This window comes from Platalea leucorodia (genome assembly GCF_965183815.1).
Source record: "Platalea leucorodia genome assembly, chromosome: 7".
NCBI lineage: Eukaryota > Metazoa > Chordata > Aves > Pelecaniformes > Threskiornithidae > Platalea > Platalea leucorodia.
Genome location: NC_138829.1, coordinates 17516546 through 17541938, shown reverse-complemented (window position 1 = coordinate 17541938; position 25393 = coordinate 17516546). Strand labels below are relative to the sequence as shown.

Below are 25393 nucleotides of genomic sequence, written 5' to 3'. Positions count from 1 at the left end.
CCCCACCGGGAGATGTGAAGGGACAGAATGGGGAAAGTGGTGAGCTGCCTTCTAGAGGGCTCTGCCTTCCTAGCACAAATGGGTTTCAGACTGAAAGGATGGGGCAAACGCAGAAGCCCTTGTTTACAGGCACATCCCAGACCATTTAACACTCAAGAAAAGAGTCCTGCGTCCTCAGGCATACACAAATGCTACTGATTTGGGCGTTATGAACATCACAGGAGTAAGAACCTCACAATTGCACTAAGCATTCACTGCAAATTTGAGATTGCAACAATTTAAAGTTAACATTACAGCAGCTTTGTTGTGCGCCTTTAGTAACAGAAATAGAGCATGTCTTCTAGGACTAGGAAAGACAGTTCTGAAAACAATAAAGTGATATTTTTGCACATTATAGGCTTGTATTTTCAGACCTGAGTGAAGCTTATTGCTAATTTTAGAGAACCCACTTTATGCATAGAGTAGACAGTTCATTAAGAAACATAATTGGTAGAGCAAAGTTAACATTCTTTCCATTTTAAGAAATATTTGTTTCTAGTAGTCTCAAATATCAAAAAAGGAGTTTCTTGCTCAAATGCATTTTTCTTCTGAAGGCATTAGAGCAAGAGAAAAATCAAATATATTAGAATGCTAATTAAGATTTAGAACCATTTGAAACATCACATTTAGAGAACAGCTGATAAATATATATAATCATGTATATATATATAAAATATAATAATTCTTCCCTTTACAATCTAAAATCTTCATATAAATCTTGTCTTACCTATTAGGTAGCTCCTCTGTTACTTTTCTCAATATCAACTACGTTTAAAAACCAGATGAAGATGTCTGTCCCATATAGAAGTTTTTCAACAAATATTTGCTCTTCCAAAGAGTGATAATCTGGTTTTGTCTGTTATAAATTAACTGCTTTATAAACACTGAGTATTGTGTTTCCCATAAATGGCATAATGAGGGAGGGTTATATTCCAGTAAATACGCTATATCTTTCATAAGAAAGAAGAGAACAGTAAACTCTTTGCATCCAGCCCTTCAGCGCCCTGGCAGGATGTGGCCCCACACATCCAATCGCTCATGAGAATTATTTCACAGGCAGGCTCTGAGCTACTCAGTGGTGGAAGCAGCATCCAATCCCCTTTTGTAAAAGAATAGGTCACTCTTCACCAAGGCAGGGGGGAACAAAAGAGAGGGCGGCAGCAGGTACAGAACGTTTTTAGGGGTGTTGTCAGCTCCCTCGCCCTGCAATTCGGCCATCCCTTTTAGAGGAGAGACCAGGGCTCCACTCCCTGTTTCAAGAGCATGCCGACTACTCAGTAACATCAGTATGCCAAAATTAACCGACTGATAAGCACTGAGTGATGTTTCTCCTATAAAAGACAAAATGGGGGAAGCTGATGTTCCTGCAAAAGTTGTACAGAGCTATGGGAAGTAAGAATAAACTTTTTTAATTTTCAGTTGGTCTTGCCTGGACAGATTTGACAGGCTGGTTTTGGGTCTTGAGCGTTATTAGTTGGGTGAGGCTCATTGTTTAAGACAGATAGTTTATTCAGCAATTTCTGTAGTGCGGGCATGATCTAAATTCTTCACTATTTTGATCATTGGCCTGATTCCAAATAAAATATAAACATGGAACTCCCTATCTTCCCCTCATGCTCCTAAACTACTTTTTAAAATACTCCCAAATGAAATGGAACATTTCATTCTGATTTGGATTGTAAAAGACAAAGAATTTGGCCTTAACACTTGAGGTAAGGGGACTAGTCTCTATTTTTCCACTGACCTGAAAAAAACAGATTATATGCAGTCTAAGTGGAAACATTGCCAGAGAAAAGGAAGAAATTTTAGAAAGCCCATAAAGGACTTGGGCATCCAGGACTCCATGCAAAAAGGCTCTTGTTTGTTGCTGGTGAGTATTACTTCTATAAAAGTGACAACAGTGTTTGCTTACAAAGGGCAAGATTTGATTAGGAAGTACTTAAGACCTGAAGGTAGCCCCTCCATGGTCTGACAAGGTTTGCATCCACGTTGCAAGGACACGTTACTGGAGGGCGCTTGTGGGTGTTAAGCACTGAAGAAGTTCAACAGAGGGATCGTGAAGGGTCGCAGGCTCTAGGTACCTAAATTCTTCCTTGGTTTAAATTCTTTTAAAATACTCTTCCAGTTAGAAACAATCCCCATCATACTAGGCCCCAAGTATAGGCATTGTATTAAAGAACATGGGAATGTAAGACAGGGTTACTGAGTGAAGGTCCTGCCCTAACATCATGCGGTCTATTCCCTAAACATGAAAAGCTCCACTGTGAATATACCAGTGACTCCAGAACTTCAGTTCTCTGTCCAGATGACTGGACATTTTTTTTTTCTACTTCCTAGTCTATATTTATTTCTAGTTAATTTAGTTGGATTTGAAATTCAAATGTCTTCTCATTACATGGAACAAATTTGCATCTGATACAGTCGAACAAAGCTGTTTTACTGTGATGTGCTTCTGAATCTGTGCGTCTTCTGGAGACTGCTGTACTGTAGCTGTGGCCCAAGAAGACAATACAAGGAAAACCTGATGCACACAAAACCATACCCAGCTTTCATGCTCAGCAAAATTAGCATTGTTATTAGCAATGATACTAGCACCCAAGCCTCTTCCTAGCCCTTGCACCAGGACCCTGACATGCATGGTCACTGCTGGAAGCCCTCCCTGAGTTAAGATGCAACAATATTGATATTTAATATTCAAAAGCTGAAGTCTTGTTTATAGATGGTAGTGAAAAGAAGGGTTTGAAGAAATCTGAAAGTCGTTGAATCTCTCAGTTAAATCTTTTGTGGACCACAAAAAACACATCAATCCTATTTTGTCTGGAAGAAAAAGAAGGCTGCTATGAGATGTACTGGCTGTGTACAGGGATCTGAGGGAATTGTTGTCCTGTCTAGTTACTCATGAAGCCCTTGCTAGTTTTTCGTGCTGGGTAACACCTTGCTGAGAGTATCCTCCACACACTATCATGAGTAACATATTCCTCCCACCAACTGCTATTTATATTGTTGGTCGCCCCTTGGATTCAACGGAGCTTTCTGAGCAGTAAAACACCACACAACATATGGGTAACACTCTGCCAAACTATACATATACAGTGATTTACTGGGAGAGGGTTGCCGGTGTGTCACACAGGCAGAATTGCACTTTTCCACAGGTTAAGACAAAACCACCCCTGAGACCAGAACAAGCAAGGGCAATACACGTGTATTGCTGCCCAGTTGCGTCTCTGCTGGGACCTTGTGCCAGCGCAGTGCTGAGGCTGGGCAGTAGGCAACTGATATGTCAGCAGTTGAGCTAAAGACCGTCTGTTCTCTAATAGACAAGTTTTTTTGGATGCATATACAACTCTGCAAAACTTGGCAGTGATTATGTAGTCCAGGTTCTCACCAATCTGTTTGCCAAAGGCCCTGTGACTCTCGGGTACCTGGAGGTAGATACTGCAGAGGCAGGCTCAGCTGCTTGTTCCAAATATTCAGAGGATTTCTGTTATAAGCCCCTTTCATCCTTTTGTAGTTCTCCTTGCGGGGCTGGCAACACTTCTGCTTCACTGGCTGCTTTTCCTCTTAGTTTCCCAAGTCTGGTTTAGGAAACCTCCAGTGACTATGGAGCAACCAGTCATCTTAATATTTGTTTTATTTTGGGCTTAGGTTCCCTGTGCTAACTGTGGTTCCTTCCAATTACAAGGTCCTTGGTACAGCAATAGTGCTTGCTTCGGTAATGCCCCTGTTTCGCATGCCGTGCCCCATTTTAGCAATGTTTGTAACTCGACCACAGCTGAGCTGCAAAATGGGCTATGAGGTATGATGGGCAGGACTGCAGTACCAAGAGATCAGGTTCTGTGAAGGAAACTGGTGATTTAATTAAGTCTTTCCAGGTTCCCAGTAAGAGATTTTTTAGAACTGAGTTTCTTGCCTTGCTCAGCCAAGGTAATAACCAAATAATAGATACGTTTCATTCAAGGCCCTGCAAATTTCTGTTCCCAGCTACTGGTTGCCCATTTGGTTTCTCAAGGGTAGATGCAGGATATTTACCCCTGTCTTGATGGAGCTAGTTGAGATCAGTCAGAAATATTGTCCAGGCTGGAGTCTGATGAGAAGAATTAAGATAAAAAGTGTTAATTTAGGAAAATATTTGGGCTGAATGTGATCTAAACTCTTCCATGTTCCTTAGACTAAACAAAATACCAGTGTACCAGGAGTACTGCAAGAGATGATGATACACAGAGATGATTTTCAAGGATCTATATTTCTTCTGAAGTCTCACTGTGAAATTACTCATAACACATAAACTAACATGCTCTAACAGTTATAAAACAGCTCTTTATACAGTCTCTTGAACATAGTTTGTCAACGAGATGATTCATCAAGGTGGCTGCTGCTTCTCCCACTCAGAGTGCACATTATAATTGAAATCAGCTGGATGCAAACACCCTGGTGGCTCCATACCTACACTGTTCATAAGCCTGACCCTTTTTGTAGAGAACTAGGCCTATGCAATTGTTCATCCAGGAGGATTCCTGTAGTGAAAGCATCTTTGAAAGGTATGTATTCCTGTGTCTTACCTGGGGTGGGCTGGGTGCCTTACCATGCCAGATGGACAAAGCAGTAAAGCTGTAGTATTTCATCACATAGGGCTGAAGTATATCATCTCCTTTATATTTTCAGCTTCACAGTCAAGTGCTGTCTAATTGTCCTTGAACACACAAATAAAATTATAATTATCTCTTAATAGGACATCTTACTATGGAAGCTTTTATAGGGAATGCAAAAATGATGAAACACTGTAATAGTGTGTCCAGAGAAGTACTATCAATTTTCAGTAGCAGGTAAGACAATCATCCATGAGGTATGATGGAAGTAGCATAAGTCCTGCTTTATTCCAGGGGATGGAGTAAATGACACTTAAAATCACTCCCAGCCTTGTTTCCTGTGATTCTCTGAGTCACAGCAAAGGAACATTTGCATCCTCAATAATTTATTTGGCCCGCCTTTTTACATACAAGAATTCAAGAGCTGCAGCAGGGGTGGCTGGTGTTTGCCTAGTCCCCGTGGAGCCAGCAGGTGTCATCAGAACCTTTATTTCTCTGATGGCAAGAAGGATAATTTTGTGTGTTTGGACATCTGCCCTTCCCTGTGCCTTACTACATTTGTCTCATGAGGCAGGACTTAAGCAGGCAGGAGACACAAAGTTAAACAGCCGGCACTGGAAGATACTTCTGTTCTCCTGGGAGGGCATCTCAAAGTTTCTCCAGTAGATGTGAAACGCAAGAGCATTTCTATTTTAAATTCCTGCAAAAAAATCAACTTTAAAGACAGGAATTACAAAGTGCATAAGAGATTGGTATGTCTAAGGGGAAAAAAAGTTATTATTGCATCTTCAGAGTGGCAGAAAATATTGACATCAATTACTTTTGATCACCTGAACTTGGAATATGATGTATTTTCCCACTATTCCTTATCCAAATTCCATGTTTACATGCACTGTGCATGCATCTCCTTACTGCTACGGTAATCAAGTTAAGTTCCTGTGACTTGCATTCTTTGACTGTCTGTCCTGAAGCAATTACCTGATGTAATGAAGAAATCTCTGCACTTTGGCCTCTGTAAAAGACAAGCAAAAGAAGCCTGCCTGCATTTGTGAAATGTGCTGAGGTTTACTAAGTACCAAATGAGTGCAAGTTAATGTTATCCCCATTGCCCAGAGTGGCTGGCAAAGAGCTCTGTGTTGTGAGGTTGGTTTGTTTGTTTGTTTGTTTTTTCCTTTTAAACATGGATATCAATACAGTAACCTGCTACAGGTCTGGTACTAGTTCTTATGGCTTGAGTGTGGGCTTCCTGTAGGCTGCGTGGGGTGGGTATTCAAAAGCAACTCTTCTTCCTAGAGAAAGTATGTACCTACTGGGCTGTGCTTTCACAAAGTATTTAAGGAGAGGTTAGTTTTCATATGGGACTTGGTATCTTTGTTTAAACTGCTCCAGCAGTTTACTCTACCTGGTCTTCAATAAGACAAGTCAGTATCCGTGTGCTTCTGTTCATTTCTGCATGCTGGTCTTAGGACTAGTCCCTTCTTGAGATTTTTAAAGACAATATCTGAGTTTACCTGAAAACAATAAAACTAAGGTGGAGAAGCAAGGCAGATGATACACAAATCTTTAAGAAGACATGAACATTTTCTTCAAATACCATATGAAGCTGTCATATGGCAACAGCATAGTTCTTGTGAGTTTGAGTTAAAAGGATAATAAATTATATGCTGCTACATATAAGAAACATCCATAATGATCAGTCTCAAATGTAAGGCCAGAAACACTGGATGCTTGTGTCTGTCACTCGATCACATATATAATATTAATTTTCAAGAAACAGACATATTATACTGAAGACCTACTATCAGTTGAAAATTTGTAACTAATATTTCCACTGTTTCCTTCCCATAAGGAAAAATATTTAGACAGTGAAATAGTTAAATGGACAGCAACGCCTGCCTATGAGCTCTGTGGGGACTAAAATATGCTTTTCTTTATATTTCATAAGAATATTGCATTTAATATGTGGGCAGTGCCAGATGTGAGGTGTTAATTATTCATTTCCTTGATTTAAGTGCTAATATCACTTAGCAACCTTACCTTTGAAATGGAACTTTTTAAGGATGCACATACATTGCTAGTGAGAATAACATTTATATTAGAAAAATTATTTGGGAAATGGAGCAAATGCATGAATCTCTTTCACTTCTGATGGGAACCAGGTGAACAGTTTATAGTTCTTTTGAGACGCTTCCTTAGAGTACTACACCACTTGGTTGCTCTTCCCAGTTCCTGATATTTTCTGGCTAATGTGCCATCCAACTTTGCAACTGTGACTCAGTGAATTTTCAGCTTGTTTTTTTTAAGGAAATTCAGGTTATACTTTCTCTGTCTCATTCTCTCTCTCTTGCCTTCTCTCCATTCCATTTTATATATTTTGAAAGTATTCTCTTTTTGCATCCAATCTGAAACACACCAAATTCATACAAATTTAATGAAGTTGAATGACCTGATCTAGGACACAAACACTTTTACAGCCTGCACTGTGGGAGGAGCTGATGAGCTTGTCTTTGTTAGACATCAGAGAATCCACACCAGAGCAGCTATGGAAACCGGGTTTCACTGATTCTGTAGGCCATATAACTGTTTATATACACAAAAAATAGTGCATGGGTTTGCTTTTGGATATTTATTTTTATGCTGGTAAGTTAAGCCCATCAGTGTGTTGGAGGTAAATGCAACCTTAATATTCACTTGCTGGATAACAAACAGTAGTGTGACATGTTCATGCTGAGCAGTTTTATATAAGTATCCACACCTAGAGGGTGATAGGACAGCTGGAAGGAGGGGAGAAGAAAAGGAAGACAGTCAAGGTAGCAGGAAGCTGAGACTTTATTGAACAGAGCTCAGAAATAGTAACCATCCTTGGAGACACTCAAAACCTGGCCCAAGATTTCATCAATCCATGAAGAATAACTGGCCATTAAAGGACTGTTCCTTGGCTAGTGGCAGCATTTTGCCACGTGGTTGGCACTGGCAATGCAGTCTCTTTGGACGCTTACTCACTTGGAGTAGAAAGTTGTGTTCCCGCAGGACGTGGACCATGGGCCAGCTTAAAGTACCTTCACTGTCAGGGCCTCTGTGAAGATCCAGCTGTAGGTCAGTCTTGCTTTTCTGTGCTGCAGCCATAAGTACAATATCAGCACTGCTCTATATGCCTGTTCTTGGAAAGATTCCCGGTCTCCTACAGTCAGGATTTTGTGCCAAACTGAAAAAAGCCTGTAATACACTGTATTATATATTCCTTCAAAGAGAGTGGTGTCTCCAGTGTGGGAGCAGTCTTACTTCAGACACTTCCTGGGTCTGTGGCTGGATCAGAATAAGTCACTGAACACATCCAAGACATCCTTCTTACCTCCCAGAAGGCCTCATCTAGCATCTTCAGTTGTTCCTTCTTAGTCATTTTTGAATGAAAGCACCTATTTTGCTCCCTATATAATGAAACAATTTTTGGATCCCACTGAAGTCACTCCATAGTGAATGATAGTAACCTTGGTCAGCGGCTGATTATAGAATGAATGTGAGATTTCTGCATCATATAATTTGCCTTTGATGGGGGTATTCATTTTTCTTTTTGGCATTGTAAAGAGCATGGAAGCATTTGCATTGACAGGAGGTTTAAATTACAATTCACCACCCATTCTTCTTCAGGGAGCAGTGGTGTCTTCAAGTTCGAGTCATTGTCCTTCTAAAGGACAGCCAGTCCTGTGGTCAGACTTCTTGTCAGCCAACATTTCTATTTAGTAGAAGATAAACGTAGGGTGAATATGATATTTCAACTACATTTTATTGAGCGAGTAGCTATATTTAACAAGACTTTGCTCTCTCTGACCAACAGGAAAACAAGTGCTCTTGTGAGCGCCACGAATAGCATGAAATCAAGGACTCTGTATCAAGAGAGTGCTCGAGAACAGATTTTACTCTGTAGCATCATGGTTCATACACTTGCCACCCAAACTCGTATCTTCAGCTTGACCATAGTTATCTTATAGGTTAGGCTCATCATATCCATAATACACATTGGAAGATCTAAGCCTGGACACGAAGATGTTCTGCAGTCCCTTTCTGTAGTAAGAATACAGTCATTGGACCTACTTTGATACTTGTGGTAGGTCAGAGCCAGTGATAATCCACCTTGTCTGTACTCCATATAGGTTAGACTGTATAGGCAAATATCTTTGCGTCTAACATGCTCCAGATGTCAGGTCTCAACTCCTTCTTAGTCTTGCATATGAGTAATGTGGACTGTATGTGACAATGTGCTCGGACGCTCAGACTCCTGCTATTGTGTACCAGATCAAATCGTTCTTCCCAGGTAATGTATTACATGATGGGCCACAGAAGATGGACGTCTGCTAGCAGACACGTCAGAAGCACTAGAGAGAACATGAAAAACAGAGAACTGATGTTTTTCATCTGAAGAAAGCAAGCTATGAGATGCAGACCATTACAATAACAAAGAGAGGAAAATTAACAGTCTTGCCAGTGTGGGTACGTTTTATCGTTGTATCCGTACAATTTAACTGACATAGGGCTGTCTTCATGAGGAAATAATGCAGTAGAACTGTGGTGGGAAAATGTTACTACCCTAAATCCTTGTGTGGTCTTTCATTCCAGCGTAAGAGTGACTTCTTAGTTGAGCTTAAACTCTTTGCCAGGTGACAAATTTAAAACTCTAGAACTATATTGTTTTAAACTAATCCTTTAGATCATAGCAGAACCTTGTTCTTGTGTGCATACAATTTTAATGTGAAGGTGGAATTATTAATCAAATATAATTTTTGGAAATCAATGCAACTGTTTCTGCCTTTGTGACCAAAATTCAACATGTGAAGCCTTTCAAAACTCACGGCTTCCACTGCTAGCTAGCACCACAGGAGGAGATATATTGCCCCGCCGTGTCTGTGTGACTCCCATGCTTCCCTGACTTACAGAGCAGCTCTTACCCTGGGCGTGCCCAGACCTGCCACGGTGTGATGGGTTCTGAGTTCTCACTGAGAGCTGAGCCAGTGAGAGACTCCCTGTACGAGCAGTTATACTGGTGCAGCTGAGCTTAGAGCAGTGCAGCTCGTGCTGCTCAGGGCAGGTGGCATAAACAGTCTCCATATAAAGCAGTTGTATAATGACATAACTGTATTACTTCACTGAGCAGGCTGTGGGTTTAACTGCCCTTGCTCAGGCAAGGACCAATTTAGTAATTAATTATGCACATGCTGCAGTTTATGTTGGTAACAGCACATCGAGTTCAAGTAGATGTGATAGATGCAGGTGTTGAGGCCAGTCTGCAACATGCTACTGAGAGCCTGCAGGCAAACAAGCTCGAACTAAACTGAAGCCAGGCTGGAAATTTCATTCTAAGCACTCATGAAATGTAAATGCCTCTTCTCTTTTTCAGTTCTGGAAAGAAAAATAAGCTCTGCAATGGAGTCTTTGCCCAGAGTTTTATCTCCTAGTTTAAAATCGAGCAATAGGGCATGGAAGAAGTATGCAAAGTCAGCATGCTAGCTGCAATGCAAACATGAGGGTTATCTTAAATTTACTCTGAGAGAGTGAAAAACAACGATAGAAGCTAGCAAAGCATTTTCTCATAGAATCTCCACTACGCACTGGGAGTGTCTTAGCCACAATCTTCTATAGTCATTTGGTTTAATTATAATAACAGCGGTTAACACTTTTGTAACCCCAAAACATACAAAAAAGATGAGAGAGAGTGTGTGTGTATGTGTGTGCACATGCATGCACAATTGTGTGTGAATGCATCTGTAGGAAAGAAATATGATGACACCGAACATAGGTAAATGCCAGGACATCAAGCAAACAGGCGCAGAGCTGGCAGGACCTGGGCTGTGCCCATTTGCCCGTTAGGTTTTTTTCAGGAATGGTGGCAAATTGCAGTCAACCTGTGAGCAGATCTGGGGAAGGAAGCTGGGAAGAAAGCATGCCTTGGTGGAGCACACTCCAGCCAGGGAGGCCCTGCGGGCGCATCGGGCAGCACCAGCACCGCTCAGTGGTGGGGGGCAGCAGGCAGGAGGGAGCAGAGTCCTAAGAACCACCGTTCCTTCTGTATCTCAACAGGGATGCATTCGAGCTGGGGAGAAACCTCTGTTATGAAGTGCTGTCATCACAGTCTCCCAGTAATCTCAAAAATGTCCAGATTTTGTGCTACTTTGTTGTACCGTCTTGCTTACTTCCCCGTCTACATGGGGTGCGGGGCTCACCTCTTCTTGAAGCACTTACTAAGCCATTGAGATATGCCCTGTGTTGGTAAATGTAACCTGCATTGGTTACAGTATGATATACATGGTAGACAGAACTAAGATTGTTGTCTTAAAGTGTGTGTTATTTTTGACTCTGCAATGACACGGTGATCCCAGTTTTCACACCCTAAAGATGTGGGTTTTGCTCCTATCAGGTGAAAGGGGACATTTGGAAGTTGGTATTTCTTCTACAGGGGAGATCGCACCTCCAAATGTGGCAGCAAACACACTTACACTCCTCACTTCAGACTTCCAGCTTCATGCAAGTCTCTCCTTTTCCCCGCGGTCCCTGTCTGTGCTACCTGGGGAAGGACAGCACAGGCAGGGGCACAGGGCGGGTGACACTGGAGCTCTTGCATCACGGTCAGTGGCTCTCAGCTTGGCAGTGAGGCTGGGAGCCATAACCCCGTGGCTCTTTCCACCTGAGCTCCTGTTTATCCTCAGCCCTCACCGTAGGGACGTCCCCGGTTTTCTGACCAAAGTGGCCTCGCACATGGCACCACTGGTCCTAGAGGCCATGGGCAGAAGGCGGCCGAGGAAATGTCCTGTGCTAACCAGGGAGGCTTAGCTTTCTGCAGCTGCCAGATTAAACACACCCTTTGTTTCTTTCTTGCATTTGTATTTCCCTAAAGTCTGGAATCATTAGAAAGTTTCTCTTCTGTGACCAGAGGAAGCCAACTTCATGAAGAAAAATGCATATGAGATTTGCCTGTTGGGAAAGACTGCTGAGTCAGCCAGGCTCCCCTGAGCGATGCCGGTGGGCTACGGGGGATGCCATCACCCTCCCTGCCCAGCGTGACAGGCTGAGCTCATTTCCACCGCAAAGCCATTCCAGAAGTGTATCTTTTCGCCAGTACTGTATGAGGAACTCAGGGTGTATTTTGAGAATATATGAAAAATAAACCCCTCTAGTATATATTGCTAAAGCTTTTGTTAAAGTTTTGGATGTTATACAAATATTAAGTCATGCTAGACTTTTACCTGTGGCCAAACATGTTACATTAGTAAACAGTCATCTCGCTTTGAAGCCAGCTATTTCAACACACTAGGTAGTCTAATAACCTCTCAGCTGCATCATTTAGCAGGCAAATAACTTCTCTGTGTTAAAAACCATAGCAAATCCAGGGATATAAAATAATGGATAGAACTAGATCAAGCTGTAACATAAGTACTTCAACTTCCTATCTTCAGATTGCCTGGAGAGCAACCACAAACACAACCAAATTCTCATGCTGGTCTCCTACAACCAATAACCCGCACAACCATGTTCACACCTGGCCTGCAACAAGCTGTCCTTAAAAATGGTGGCTGTTGTCAGTGCCCCAACAGTAACAAGACTGTGTGTTTCAATGTCAGTTGTGGTTAGAGGCTGAGCACTCTAGGAGCGGTGATTTTGACACAGGTGGAAGAGCACACAGGGGTTTTGCCACAGCAACCTCTGTGTAGCTATCACAGTAGGACAGTCACAGTCCTTTACAGCTGGGAAGATTTGTTTCTAAATAGTTTTTCCATGTAACCATGAAGAAAGCGACCTACTAGAGTTTTTAGCTGTGATTACACCTCCTCTTGGTGGGCTGCTGTCCCATGCCAGTGAGTAGAGGCATGCTGACGCCTTTCACTAATCTGTAGCTGACTGGCTCAGTTACTGAAGATAAGATAGAATAAATAATGATGAAATCTTATTTCTTATTGCTATCCAGAAAAAAAAAAAAAGGTGCTTTTGATCAAGTTGCTAAATATCTAGTGACTGAATAACAGAGTATCAGTGTATCAGATAAGATAAGGAGGCAAGGAAAAAGGAGTCGGACTGATGCCTGTTGTATTGCCTTCCTCAGTTTCCAGACTAACGAAGCAGTTTGAAATACTGTCCATGGGACAGGTCTCCTCTGACCACCTCAGCAGAGTGGAGAGGAGCCTGCTAGCCCTGGAGTGGTCACCCAGAAGGTCCCTGGGCTCAGGTCACAGCCTCCCGCTGGGGTTGTCCTCTTGCACCCAGGGGGAGTGGGGGTGGTCAGGGTCTCCTCCCTGCAACCGCCCAGAGCTCACCACTCCGTGACATGGCTGGCCCCATGCCAGCCTTCCCCTACGGTCTTGCCACCCAGCTGTGGGGAAGAGCTGGAAGTCCTGTGGTCCGACACCTGGCAGGGGGCCTCGATGGGAGGGCGGGCCAGACAAAGGTCCTTGGAGGAGGATGGGAGTGGTGTTTTTTGGAGGGATGTGTTCTTTCTAAAACATCGGTTCTTTATGTGCCATCAGCTAGGCACTGAGAGAAGGGGCCTTTGGAACACTGGTATCACTCTGTGAAGCTGATCTTGTGCTGAAACACTGCTTTTTGGGTAAACCCATGATGTACTCCTGCTCCTGCTCCAAATACCGCAAAAGCTGGCATCCAGGGCAGCTTTACCATTCCCTTTCTGGACCCAGCATGTGGCCACATGTGAGTCTCTTGTGTATTTCATGGGCTTCTGCCCCTCTTCCCTTCTAGGTAACCTCTGGGATCATCCTACCATAGCTGGGGCGCTGCATGCACCATGTTCTCTGCTTCCCTATGGGTGCTGGCATCCTCTGACTTTACTGCTGAAATGGGGATTGTGATGCCTCAGCCTCGGTGCGCCCTGGGGCTGCTCAGCTGCCACCTTCCCCTTTTGCCAAAGAAATGAGTTGGACAGGTCTGTTGTCACTGATACATCATTGCATGTGGTATGTCAGCCCTTCAGGTGTCACTTGGCAGAGGGAAGAGAAGCTGTGGACAGTCGTGGTGTAGCGGGTGCTTGTGCCTCTGCGTTGAAAGCTCCCATTTTCCCCAGCCCTGGGGTCTTGTTTGGTATCCTGAACATCCTGCAGTAATTACAATGGCAGAGAGCAAGTGAGATATTAGTCATGCTTGTTCACATCTGTGGCCTGCAGCAGCCCCCACCTTGAGTCTCAGTCAAGGGAGCACTATGTTTTCTGGCAGCACTGTCTCTTCTCCTAAGGCCAGGGCTCTGGTCATGCTCCTCCTCCAGATCCACTCATTTCAGAGATTACCTTGCACTATATGGGGTATTTTCATATTGCATATAGGAAGTAAGAAAGCAGTAGGGCTGTTCTGTCCTTTGGCTCTACCCAGGTGTGCAGGGGACTCGCTGATTACCAATTTTTTTGCATCCAAGTAACATAGTAGGTGGCTTGGATTCCCACCAATTTCTTATGCTCAAAATCCTGTTAGGGTGAAAAAAGCCCCATGCCTTGTATGCAAAGATGAGAATTCATCAGTAGTATATTTAAAATTGTAACAGTCTTACCCAAGAATTATTAGTCTGGTTACAATACTAAGACTTGCAGTTCAGATTAAGTATAGTTAAAATTAATTTAAACAATTTTTTTTGTATCTTTTTAGTATCTTCCCCATTCTCTGGTGTTATGCTCACCCTTTCTCTGCTCCACTGGTTCCTCAGGTCAATGGCTTCAGCCCTCAGGGGAGGGGACAGGAGGACGGCCGCATCCTGCATCCTTGCAGGGAGGAGTATGCCTGGAGGGTGGTGGGTACAACCTCTGTGCTCTGGGGTTTGCTTGGGGTCATTTTGATACATTTCCTTGCATGCTCTACCCCTTGTTCTTCCTTCATTGGTTCACAGGTCCACATTACACCTGAGTTTACTACCTGTGCTGTGTTTTACATACACTGGGTAATCAATCTCTGTTCTCCTAGTTAGCCCCCAAACAGGTTTTACGCAGCTCCGAAGGCTGCAATCCTTTGATAATCAGTAACGGAGCACTGGCGAGCTGTTTGTAGCCCAGAGGCCTCCAGTATCATCCTGCGCCTGTACTCTCGAGTACCCTGCTATCATCCCGCCATGCCTGTACTTCATTTTTCATTCTAGGGCCATAGACGCTTCACTCTATGCAGAATAACTACTTGTTCTTAATATCTCCTAGTTAGGCAAATATCTATATTTGTAACAATATGTAAATGTTATACCATACAATCATATAAAGCTAAGGAAAAATTTAAACAAATTAGGTAATAGCACCTGATTGCTGGATAATTACTCTTACAAACAAAGAAGCTAAAACAAAACCCCAGGCAGGCCAGGACAAGTCCAAGCAAAGCCTGACAAGTGCAGAGACCCGAGGCCTGCGCTGTTAGTTTAACACAAAGCAGGTAGCTGTGTTACAAGCAACAACACCGCTGTGTTTGCAAGGCTAAAGGTTATGCTGACCCACGTTTTTCTTCATGCTGAAAAAGAGCTATCAGATTACACCTGCCTGAAATGTAAATGGGGAGTTTCTCCCTTTGCAGGGCAGCTGAAGGACGTGGGGTGGGAAGTGAGGGGTATTTCAGTTCCACTCCTCCAGGTACAGCCTTGGATGATGGCAAGAAAAGAGCAAAACGTACCTCAAATGCTTCCTTCCAGAAGTGGTCTGTGAGCCAGGGAGGCTGTTGCAGTCTTGGGACATGGGACTTGGAGCCTTGGAGGCTGTTGGGTTACAGCCGATGGCATGGCCCTGGTGCAGTCAATGAAATGGGACTTTCTGCCTGGCTAGGGGACAACCAGGTCACCCAAACCTGGCATCACCACAAGCACAGCTGTGAGTCCCATCCCCATGCTCATTAGCTGTGTCAGCTGTGTCAACAGCTAATGAACCTGGTCGTTAATTGCTCCTGAGATGCACCTCTGGCTCGTTTATACCCACACATTGCCCATCACACCGAATGGGAATAGCTCAATAGCCTGAAGCCCTGCCTTTCTGCCCAGCCTTTCCTGCTCTGCTGTGAGCGCCCTCGAGGTGGTCTGCGAGAGGCAAGGAGCCCCACTGCTGCCCACCCTCCATTTCTTGGGAAGGAGGAGAGCAGGACCTGCTGCTGGAGCAGGTGCTACAGCCGAGCCGGCAGCGTTCACTTCCCGCATGAACAAATGGTGCCGGTGGGTGGAAGGGATAAAATGTTAGTCTGCAGGAGGGAGAGTGGGAGGCTGTGAAAAAGATCTGGTGCGGAGAGGAAACACGAAGAGCAAGCGTAATAGGGAAAATCTGTTTGGTGTTGCTTGCAGCGACGAGAGCAGGATTAGGAGAGTAGGGCTTGGTGGATGGGTGGGGAGAGATGAGAACGGGCCACATAACAAATGGCGCAGCGCAGCACGGACGTAGGCAGGGAGCAAGCTGTCTGCTGCTCTTTTGTGCTAAGTGTGGTGCCTGCCTCTTCTTCAACACTGTCTCTGGCAACTCCTGCAGTGGAAAATCACAGCATGATGTCAATACACCAGGAGCTATTGCCTGATGAAATAAGTCTGGCAGATGGCTCCCGATCTTGGCATTGGCAGGAAATCCCCTGTGGGAATGACAGACACCCTTCATCGCCTCCACTCTGTCTTCCCATGGCTGGCATGCAGGTACCACTGCACCTGCAACATCCCCAGCATGTTTTACACACACAGGGAGATCATACAGGAGATGCAGTGAGAGGGAAAGCACAAGCTGTGGAGAATCAGTATTCCCACATCGGCTTCTGAATGGGGCACGTGTCTGTGAGAGCACCAAGATACTGAGGGTAAGAAAGAAAGGAGTGTCCTTCCCAAATTATGGATTAACAGCCTGCAAAAGCTGATGTAGTTGGTGTGAAGGATTCTCTTGATCTTCAAATTTCTCCCAGAACCACATGGGGACAGCCTTCCTCCTACTACGCTGTGTTTTTATGTATATGTCTCCATCCACTCCAAAATGGTTTACAAGGCAGTGAGCAATATTTAGTCTTGCGGCTGACATGGGTAACTGTGCATCTGGGACCTCTGTCTCTTCCACATTTCTTGATGTAAACTAAGGATCACTCTACTAAAATCAATTATGTCAGTTTTTCAACTGGTGCAAATTGGTGAGACTCTGGGGCATTCAATACATAGCTAAGGATCTCACCTCTTTGAGCTCTCTCATCCCTAAGCGTTTTACTGTTGCTTTGCTGAATGCCCTTTCTTTAGCAGCAGTTAACAGTAGGAGTGATAATGGCTAAGGCTGACCCTATCGATGCTGCACCATGCAGCCATATTTCAGGAAGACAAGAAACCTGTACAGTCAGACAGGGTGCCTTATGAATTATCGCCTTGTGGATGTCGGGCCACAAAGCCACCCAAACAGATGGAGGCGAGTGCAGGAAGGAGCCAGGAAGCTGATGTAGCGCACATGCATCTCTTTTACTGGGAGTCCTGCCATCGATGCTTGTGAGTTGTTCATACGCTTGTCTATACAGAGACTGTGTCTATTTAGTCAAAAACCACTGTCAAGCACCATATATGAGAATTAACAGGAGTGTTTTACTAGGAACACAGAGCAGAAAGGGGGCTTTCCTTTTGACTGTGAAAGGGGAGACAGTGCTTTGCACCAGACTGATAAAATCACACTTGTTCTTAATTTCACAGGGGGCGCACAAGACCTTGCTGAGGCTGTGTTAGCTTCCCAAGCCACTTGACTGCTCCTGATGCAATTCCTGATGCCGTGACACCATTTCGTCTCCTTCCAAAAACCACAACTGTAGGGAAGAAAGGGACAACTGTGTTCTTTCTGGTACCTGTTGCCAAGGCAGGTCTGGTGAAAGCGGTTACCAGCCAGCCCTCAAGCTGCCCTATGTCCTACCTGGGTGCCTGCCACCACCCCCTGGGTCACGTGATCTGCTTATTGGGTGCTCCCTATCTACTTTGTTGGCTGTAAAAGGGCAGCATTTGGAATATTTACAATTTTCTAGACCCTCATTATACGTTTTCCACAAATCTCAGCTGACAGTATGCTTGTGTAATTGCCATCCAAATACCTCACCTGCCCATCCAGCTACATCCTCCTTCTGACCACTGATGGATACATGTTGTGAGAAGTCAGCTACTCGCACGGGCTATCTAAGTCTGTTGAATTGGCAATACGTGGTTGAAAGTCTTCAGGTTCAAGAGCAGATTTGATCCTTCTGCTCTGTTTTGAGCTGCAAGAAACTCAGGAAGATTTGTGGCTAGATTAATGCTACAGATGATACAAGGTTTCTGGTGGAGAAAGGAGATTTCTTTCTCTGTTGAAGACAGCTTTTCACATTCCCAGTGCTGTCTCCATTAGAAGCTTCAGTCTCCCATGACCCTGCATTGTTGATCCAACTCTTCCCATCTCTTGTTTACTTACTTATGGTAAATTACAACCACTTCTGCTTTGTTTGCAAGAGTGTTAATCATTTTATCTGCTATTCTGGCTGACAACCACCTATTAAGCAGGAGTCTCCCATTGTAATACAAATGTCTCTCTCTGAATGCTGGCAAATCTTAGGTCTTTCCTTGGCTTTCAGTCAAGTAAAAATGGAATCTTTGCTAGCTGAATTTAAAATATTTTCCTTTCTTCCTCTTAAGCAAGTGTCATGGTCAATACCAAAAGTTTTTGATAATGGCGTAGAATGAAAACTCTTGCTAAAAAGGAGCCATATACTAAGCTGCTACAAATGGAAATAAATCATGTCATGCAGTTTCACATCTTCTTTAATCAGTAATAGCAAGCAGAATTCATATGTCACTTCAGCTAGTAATAGTCGGGTTAACTATTTTTCCTATGAAGAGTGTACTGTTTGTATCTCTATCAAAAATCAGCATGAGGAAGGGTCGGTTGAATTCAATGGTGGGAGGAAGAGACATTGTCACTATTTCAGCAGCAGTTGCTGCTGCTGCCTCAGTACCTCTCTCATCAACATCCAGAGCAGCCTTATGAAAAACCTAGGAAAAAAGAAAACAGACAGTCATTCTGGGCGGACAACAGCCATCTGAGAGATCAACCAGACCCTTTTAAAGCAGCCCTGCTTTGGAGGATCCACTGAGAAGTGAGTAGGGGCAGCAGAGATGCGAGCTGTGTTGTTGTAGTCATGGCTGCTTTAAATGAGGACCAGGACGGAGCTACAGAAATCTCCTAAAAAAAAAATCCCAGACTATTTTTCCTCTGTCCAAAAGACTGGGTGAAGTATGGAGGCCCCACTTGTAAGAGCTTGTCTGCACCTCCAAAACAGTCTCCAGGGTGGGAGGACAGACTGTTGTGTGCCCAGAATCATTAGCAGCTTCCCTCAAGGAGCCAGGGGTTGATGTTCCTCTCATGTTCCAGATACCCCCCAAGAGATCCCGGCCAATACCAGTCTTGGAAAAAAAAGATGTGCAGCAAACTAATCTGATCTCAACTGTCACTGATGGACGAACTCCTCTTGTAAACTTGCAGGCTGAGGCCAGTGTGAGCCCAGCTGCAGGCGAGCTGGGAAGCTGGGAGCTGTATTTAGCTGGTGTTTCTGGATGCTACCACAGAGTGGTTTTCCTGCATGTTCGTGAAAGAAAGGAAAGGGCTGACAGCCACAGACTTACTTTAGAAACCTTCAGCTCTGGGGCGCCGGTGATGCCAGAGAGATCTGCCTGGTTGGTGAACACATCCACAATTCCCATCTTGCTAAGGGTGTTCGTTATTTCATAGCTCCCAGAAATAGAAAATTTGGGGAAGTAGAGGCTCATTAGGCTGTTAGGCAGAAAAGAAACACAGAAGGTGGTGAGAAGGATCTTCCTCTGAGGTAAATGATGGTGAGGAAGCTGTATAATTCCCATGAGGGTCAAACCCCAGGGGGCTGGACCAGCCCTGAGTGTACAATGAGCACTAATTCAATTGCTGGTGCTTCTCATGGTGATAGAGGCACTGTCACTCATAATAATAACAATAATAATAGTAATATCTATCTGGTGATTTCCTTCAGCAAATCTGAAAGGACTCTGCAAAGGAGGACAGCAATGAGAGCCCCTCTTTACCGCCAGAGAAGATGAGGTGCGGAGGTGACAGCCCGTGTTGCCCAAGAATGTACAGACCTGACGTGGGGCATGGACTGAATCTGCTAGGGGGAAGTGTGGCAAACCCCAGCACTTCAAAGCAAAGCCGTGGTTTTGGCACAGCTGTGGCATTTGGCATGGCTCCAGGGAAGGTCTGTGCCTGGCTGCCTGCACCTTTGGACACCCTATCCTTTAATCATCCTCCTCCCATGGGCTGGCCACAGCTGAGTTTGCCTTTGACTGTGAGCTATCTGTAGGCAGCTCCTGCTTAGTATGCATTCTGTTGGATTTCTCTTCATGCACTGCCTCGGGATCCGCAGACCCTCCAAGTAACCTACTGTAGTGATTACCCTTTAGGTAGCTCAAGTCTTTTGCTGTCTCACCCAGAGACAGTTTGGGTTGAACAGCAAAATGGACAGGATCCAAACCCCACTGCTGTAGCCTTTACGTGATACTGCCTAGTGCACTGGAAGATGATGGGACAAAGTGTATTAGCACCAGCATCAACATAATAGTAGAACAGAAATTGCCATTTGGTTCTCACAGCCTCTCCTATGAAGAACTTATTCCTTTGTTGATCTTGAAGGAACTCGCACCAAGAATTCATTTAGATAAGGATTTTCCTGATTTTGCAGCTGAGAATTATACATTTTTATTTTTCATATTTGAGGTATCATGTTATTAGTTCATATCCAGTTTGCTACCCATTATGTTTTTATTAACTGTGCTGGCATTTCTATAACAATGCACCAAGAATCATGGGTGTGAACTGCACAGCCTTATTAGTTGTGAATCAGGGCAGAGCTTGGTAAATTAGGCACGAATTAACTTGATATTAGTCATCTGCTGGCACTAAGTTCTCTTCCCTCCCAGACAAACAGGGTTGTAAAACGTGTTAGCTGATGTTAGTGTCAATGGTAGGGGCTAACAGAACCTCATTAGATTTTTATAGTTTCAAAAACAAAATGCCGGAAAATCAGCACACCCACAATTAATCACTAGCCTGTTCTAACAACCAATGTGTGCTGCAATGGTCCTTGTAAGGAAGATATTTATATAGGACATATTATGTATGTATGCATTACCACAAACACTTTAAGTTATGGTTTATTTAAGGTTTAGACATATGTCTGAGTCACGGTGTGTCGGTGACATAAGAGAGGTAAAACACATTACCTGAAACCTCAGTATAGGAGATTTGCCTTAGAATTGCCACCTTCCCACTCAGTCGGTGGACTGTTTTAGAAACACCAGTCTAGGCTTGCTATTCAGGACTCCTGGGAGCCCATCAGGATGGTCTCTGCTCTGGTGGGGGGAGCAGCAAGTCACTCAGACATCAAGAGAATAGTTAAATACCAACCAGCTGCAAGATTTTTACAGCTAGGGCACACAAGCCAAAAATAAACCACTCAGTTCCCAGAATCAGCAAGTTCATAATGTTTGCATTCCCAAAAAAGAAAAAAGACTATAAATCTAGGTGCCGCTGCAGCTGACTGGCAGAAGATTACCTCTGGAAGAGATGGTCTGACCATTTCTGGATGGTTTCCTTGACCAGAGTTTGCTCTAACTGCTTCATTTTCCCTTTTGCTGGCAGAACCAGAAATGCAGTAGCACTCCCATTATAATGAAGCCGTACCACGGTGCATGACAGCTCCTCATCAAAATAAAAGTCAAATCTGCCTGTCTGGTGCATCATAGGGACTTTCACAGTAGTTTCAGCATCCACATAGAACTCCTTTTCTTCGGTATGCTCTGGTTTGAAAGGCTTTTCCCAGTTGCCTGACAAAGAGAAGGAGAATGCAACTGAATATTCTGTGTCCCATCCCATCATAAATTGAATTTTATATAACTAGTAATAATGTTCACCCATTCCTCCATTTGTTAAATTCAGAATTTTCAAACATAACATTTAAAAATGTGTATTACAGTGAGGCAAGAATCTTTTACCTGGTCAAAAGAGTGCATTAGTTTCCAATTTCACTTTATTTTTCAGATGGCAGTAATGAACTAATTTGGCATTTTCTTTGTACCCACCATTACTTTTCTGTTCAGGTGGTCTGAGTGCCCTTTCTGTAAGTTGTCTTTTAAGGGCTTACCTGACATCATCTGTGTACTCATATACTGTATGCATTTCATTTCTATTGACTTTAATCATAAGCCTCAATTTGTAGATAAAATTAATGTAGGATCTCATATCTGAGTGCCGTTCTGTCAGGCTTAAGAGCACATCATCTAACCCACATCAGAAATGCACTGTTTCCACTTTTTTACTTAAAATGTCCTCCCCTGTTCATCTCTAGCTTCTTCCATATATAAATATGTCAGTGTGTGCACGTAAAGGACTCTGATAGGAAAAAAAAATGGAGTATGTAGTAAATTAGGCCATTGAATCATGCATACTTTTAAAGAGAGGCATTAAAAGGATTAGGTCATGCATACTTCTCATTGCCTTCACTGAAAATTAGAAGAACATGGGGCAATTGGCGTTACAGGTAAACCCATGAAAGCGAGCCCAGGCTGCACGGGAGGCTGTGGCTTGGAGCAGAGCTCCCGCGGCTGCCACGGAGAGAACCAAGCCTGTGTGGCCCCTGGCTGCCTCCCTGTGCCGCGGGGTCCTGCCACCTCTCCACCACCTCCAGGATGCCATTAGGGGCTCTTCTGGCCCAGCAAAGAGCATTTGAAATTTCCCCCAGAGCAATTTCCAAATGAGGTAGCTGACATAAGATCAGTTGATAAGAATGAATAACATGAATGCAAATCCTAGACAACTTACCTTTAAAGAAAACAAAGCTAGCCAGAAGCATTACAGTCTGTGGATCCATGTCCTTGACCAAATTAGTAATTTTCCCATGTGTTTTCCTCTCTATATAATCATTGATCTGCTTCTCAGCCTCCATGGGATTGTTAAAGGCAGTGGTAAAAGCCTCCAGTTGATATAGAGCTTTAGCATCATCTAAAAACTTTTTTAGAGGTTTCAGCTTCTCTGTTAGAAAGATGGCATTCCCCATGTTGAGCTGGACACCACTCTCAGGATGGCTCAGCATGTGGATAAGGTTGTGGAAGCCTTCATGTATCTCTTTTTCCTGAATCTCCGTAAGGTTGAAGGTGAGTCCTTCCAGGATCTGAGTCTGAGTGGTTGATCTAGCCCCTAGGGCCAGCACCGCAAATGCAGTGGAGATGCTTACAGGAGAGAAGAAAATGTTCTTATTAGGTGCCTCCAGTGTAACCTCTTTAAAAAATTGAAATGCAAAGTCAGCATTGCTTGGCACTAGTTTGAGGCAAGCGATCGCTTCACCTCTGTGATGCATGTGGTGTTTAGGTTCATTTGGATCATGTCCATTGTGGTGGTTAGGTGGGAGCTGACCATGGGCAACAGTATGAAGCCCAGCCAGTAGCAAACTTATGTAGAATGTGGTCTTCATCTTCTTGTATTAAAATCCTATGAAAAAAAGGAGAATCTATTACTAAGGTAAGTAAATTAATTAAGTAGACACAGTTATTCTGTCGTTCCCACTGAATAAGAAATCTTATGTCTTTCTTTTGTCCTCAGTTTCCATGTTCTCCAACTCTTGCCGGTTTGGTGTTTTTTTGTTTTTTTTTCTTATATTTTCCAAGGCCTCCTGGCAAGTCTCTGCCAACTCTTGCCACCTTCACACTAAATACCTGCAAAGACAAAATTCAGCATGGAACAGCTGAATACACAGCACCCTCAGCAGGCCAGAGAACGGAGCATATCCCACCACAAAACACACCATGGCTGATCACTGGAGGGCTGTGAGGCCACTGTGCTTTTGACACTAATGGTCTAAGAGAATTCCTGGAAAGTGCATCACAGGAGAAGTCTGGATATTCTGTGAGTAAAGGCAGAAAGAGGAAATTCATGCAAGTGGGCACCAATAAATAGCTACACACAAACAGAATTTGAGCAAACAGGCATGAAGGAAGTCTTTAAGTAAACTTTTGGTCAGATTGATAAGGGACCCTATTTCAAGAGAGGACAAACGGCGGCGGCTGTTTTTCAGTAGCAAACCGAATATAAAGCCCTATGTCTCTAAGGAATAGGTGCTCTTTCTTCTGAATAAAAATGATGTAACGTTTTAAATAAGAAACTGAAGTAATGTGTTGTCTCTTAATAGACAAACCAAATCATTGGAGTGAGTTCATTTTCAGCACAGCAGAAGGAGTCAATGTCATTAACAAAAACAAGGCCTTACTTTCATCAGATGTTCCACTGGTCAAAGGGCAATACATTTATCTTAACCTGTTACTCTTGGCTATGGTATCTACATTCCTTTGCAGAGCTGACACTCTGCACTGTATATGCTCTTACAAAGGGACCTTGGAAATGTGGATGTGAATGTCCCAGTGGGCCTCATTTCTGAGGAGAATTCTAGGGCAAAGAAACAGTGAGAGAGTTGCAAAGGACTTGGGGAGATAATGAGCCAGATTTGCTAAAACTTGTGCTAGGAGAGGCATATTAAACCAATTGCACCTTTCTGTTCTGGCATCATTCAACTTGAGAGACTGTTGTCAGAAAGTGCTATGCTCACGGTCCTGCTTTCTCCGTAACATCAGAGGGAGCAATTTGTATTAGTAGTTGAATATCCAGTTACAGTTAGAACTGCATAAGAACGACAAAAGGTTTTTGAGCTACAATCAAATATTCAAACAAGTACAGGTTTGATATAAGTATTTCTAAATAAACATCTACTGTGTTATTGACAAATGGAAGAACCACAAGGGTGCTTGGTAACTACATTTTCAATTACTGTGCACAGTAGTTTTAAATTATAGTTTGGCCTCCTCCTCTGATTTTGACATTGAAATGCTACTTCTCAACATATCTAGCTACTTGTAACTCAACATAAGAGCTCCAGTTCTGAATATTTAAAACCAGCTATCAGTGAGCCAATGTATTAGTCAGACTTTGAAAAGAAATCAACTCCCAAACAAAAGCATCAGAGCTAAGCCTAATCTATTTCCACATATCCAGCAGGCCGATTCAGAAGCTGCCTCTGGATAAATTATTCACTGTGAACTATTTACTCAGCTGCAGTCATAATTTATTAAGAATAACATAAATACCAAAGAATGAAACATTTCATTTTAAACATGTCACCACCTGTTCCCTATCTCATCACATTTAATATTTATTACAAAACACAGCAGATACACGGACTTTTCTATACACACATTGAACTGCCAATTTCTATTTATTTGGAATGCAAAGTAGACATGGAATTTAACTGACCTGGTCTCAAAATTACGGCTAATGGATATAGCATGGTTTTGCTGTAAGGGTTCTGTAAAATACTGGTTACAGTATTCTGAAGGTTTTTTTCCCATCCTGATATTTTTGCTCTATGTATTTATGACATGTTTGCATTTTGTGGTTGATTTATGTACTTTCAGGGAATTAATTTCATTTTATTACAGCTCTGAATTCACAGATAATTAAATACAATCTGAATCTGAATCATCCATCTGTTACTCAGTACTGGCCAATCACAAACAGTCAAGACTCATGAGTCAGCCCTCACAAAAATCTTGATGATCAAGAAAAAAAAAATCACAAGATTATAAAAGACTCAGAAGCTGCAGTTTGTAGAGGTCTTTTTTGTTGTTCAAGCCTTGAAGATACAAGTGACCCACGCTGTTAGGCCCTTCTTTGAAATGTAAAGGTACTTTTATAATAGAATTTGCATCCTGTAAGCCTTTAGAA

The 25393-nt window shown here is 43.2% G+C and overlaps 2 protein-coding genes across 3 annotated transcripts in view; one reads left to right on the top strand and one right to left on the bottom strand.

Annotated features, from left to right (window-relative positions):
• Nucleotides 1-17376, top strand: part of PPP4R4 (protein phosphatase 4 regulatory subunit 4) — a 104285-nt gene extending 86909 nt beyond the window's left edge. Inside the window, exon 26 of one of the 2 annotated variants that reach the window (XR_014228699.1) lies at nucleotides 17272-17376. The gene's annotated coding sequence lies outside the window, so the exon portion shown is untranslated. Of the gene's footprint in view, nucleotides 1-8937; nucleotides 9028-17271 lie in introns of those variants that run through there. The other variant, XR_014228700.1, reaches the window with a different exon arrangement.
• Nucleotides 17377-18396: 1020 nt separating this feature from the next.
• Nucleotides 18397-23096, bottom strand: LOC309593030 (alpha-1-antiproteinase 2-like; the record flags this gene model as incomplete). Its single annotated transcript, XM_082317104.1, has 4 exons — nucleotides 22445-23096; nucleotides 21180-21450; nucleotides 19222-19369; nucleotides 18397-18591 (listed from the first exon to the last, which is right to left on the bottom strand). The coding sequence occupies exons 1-4, from the start codon at nucleotides 23091-23093 to the stop codon at nucleotides 18397-18399; spliced, it is 1263 nt and encodes a 420-aa protein (XP_082173230.1). The 5' UTR covers nucleotides 23094-23096.
• Nucleotides 23097-25393: the final 2297 nt, after the last annotated feature.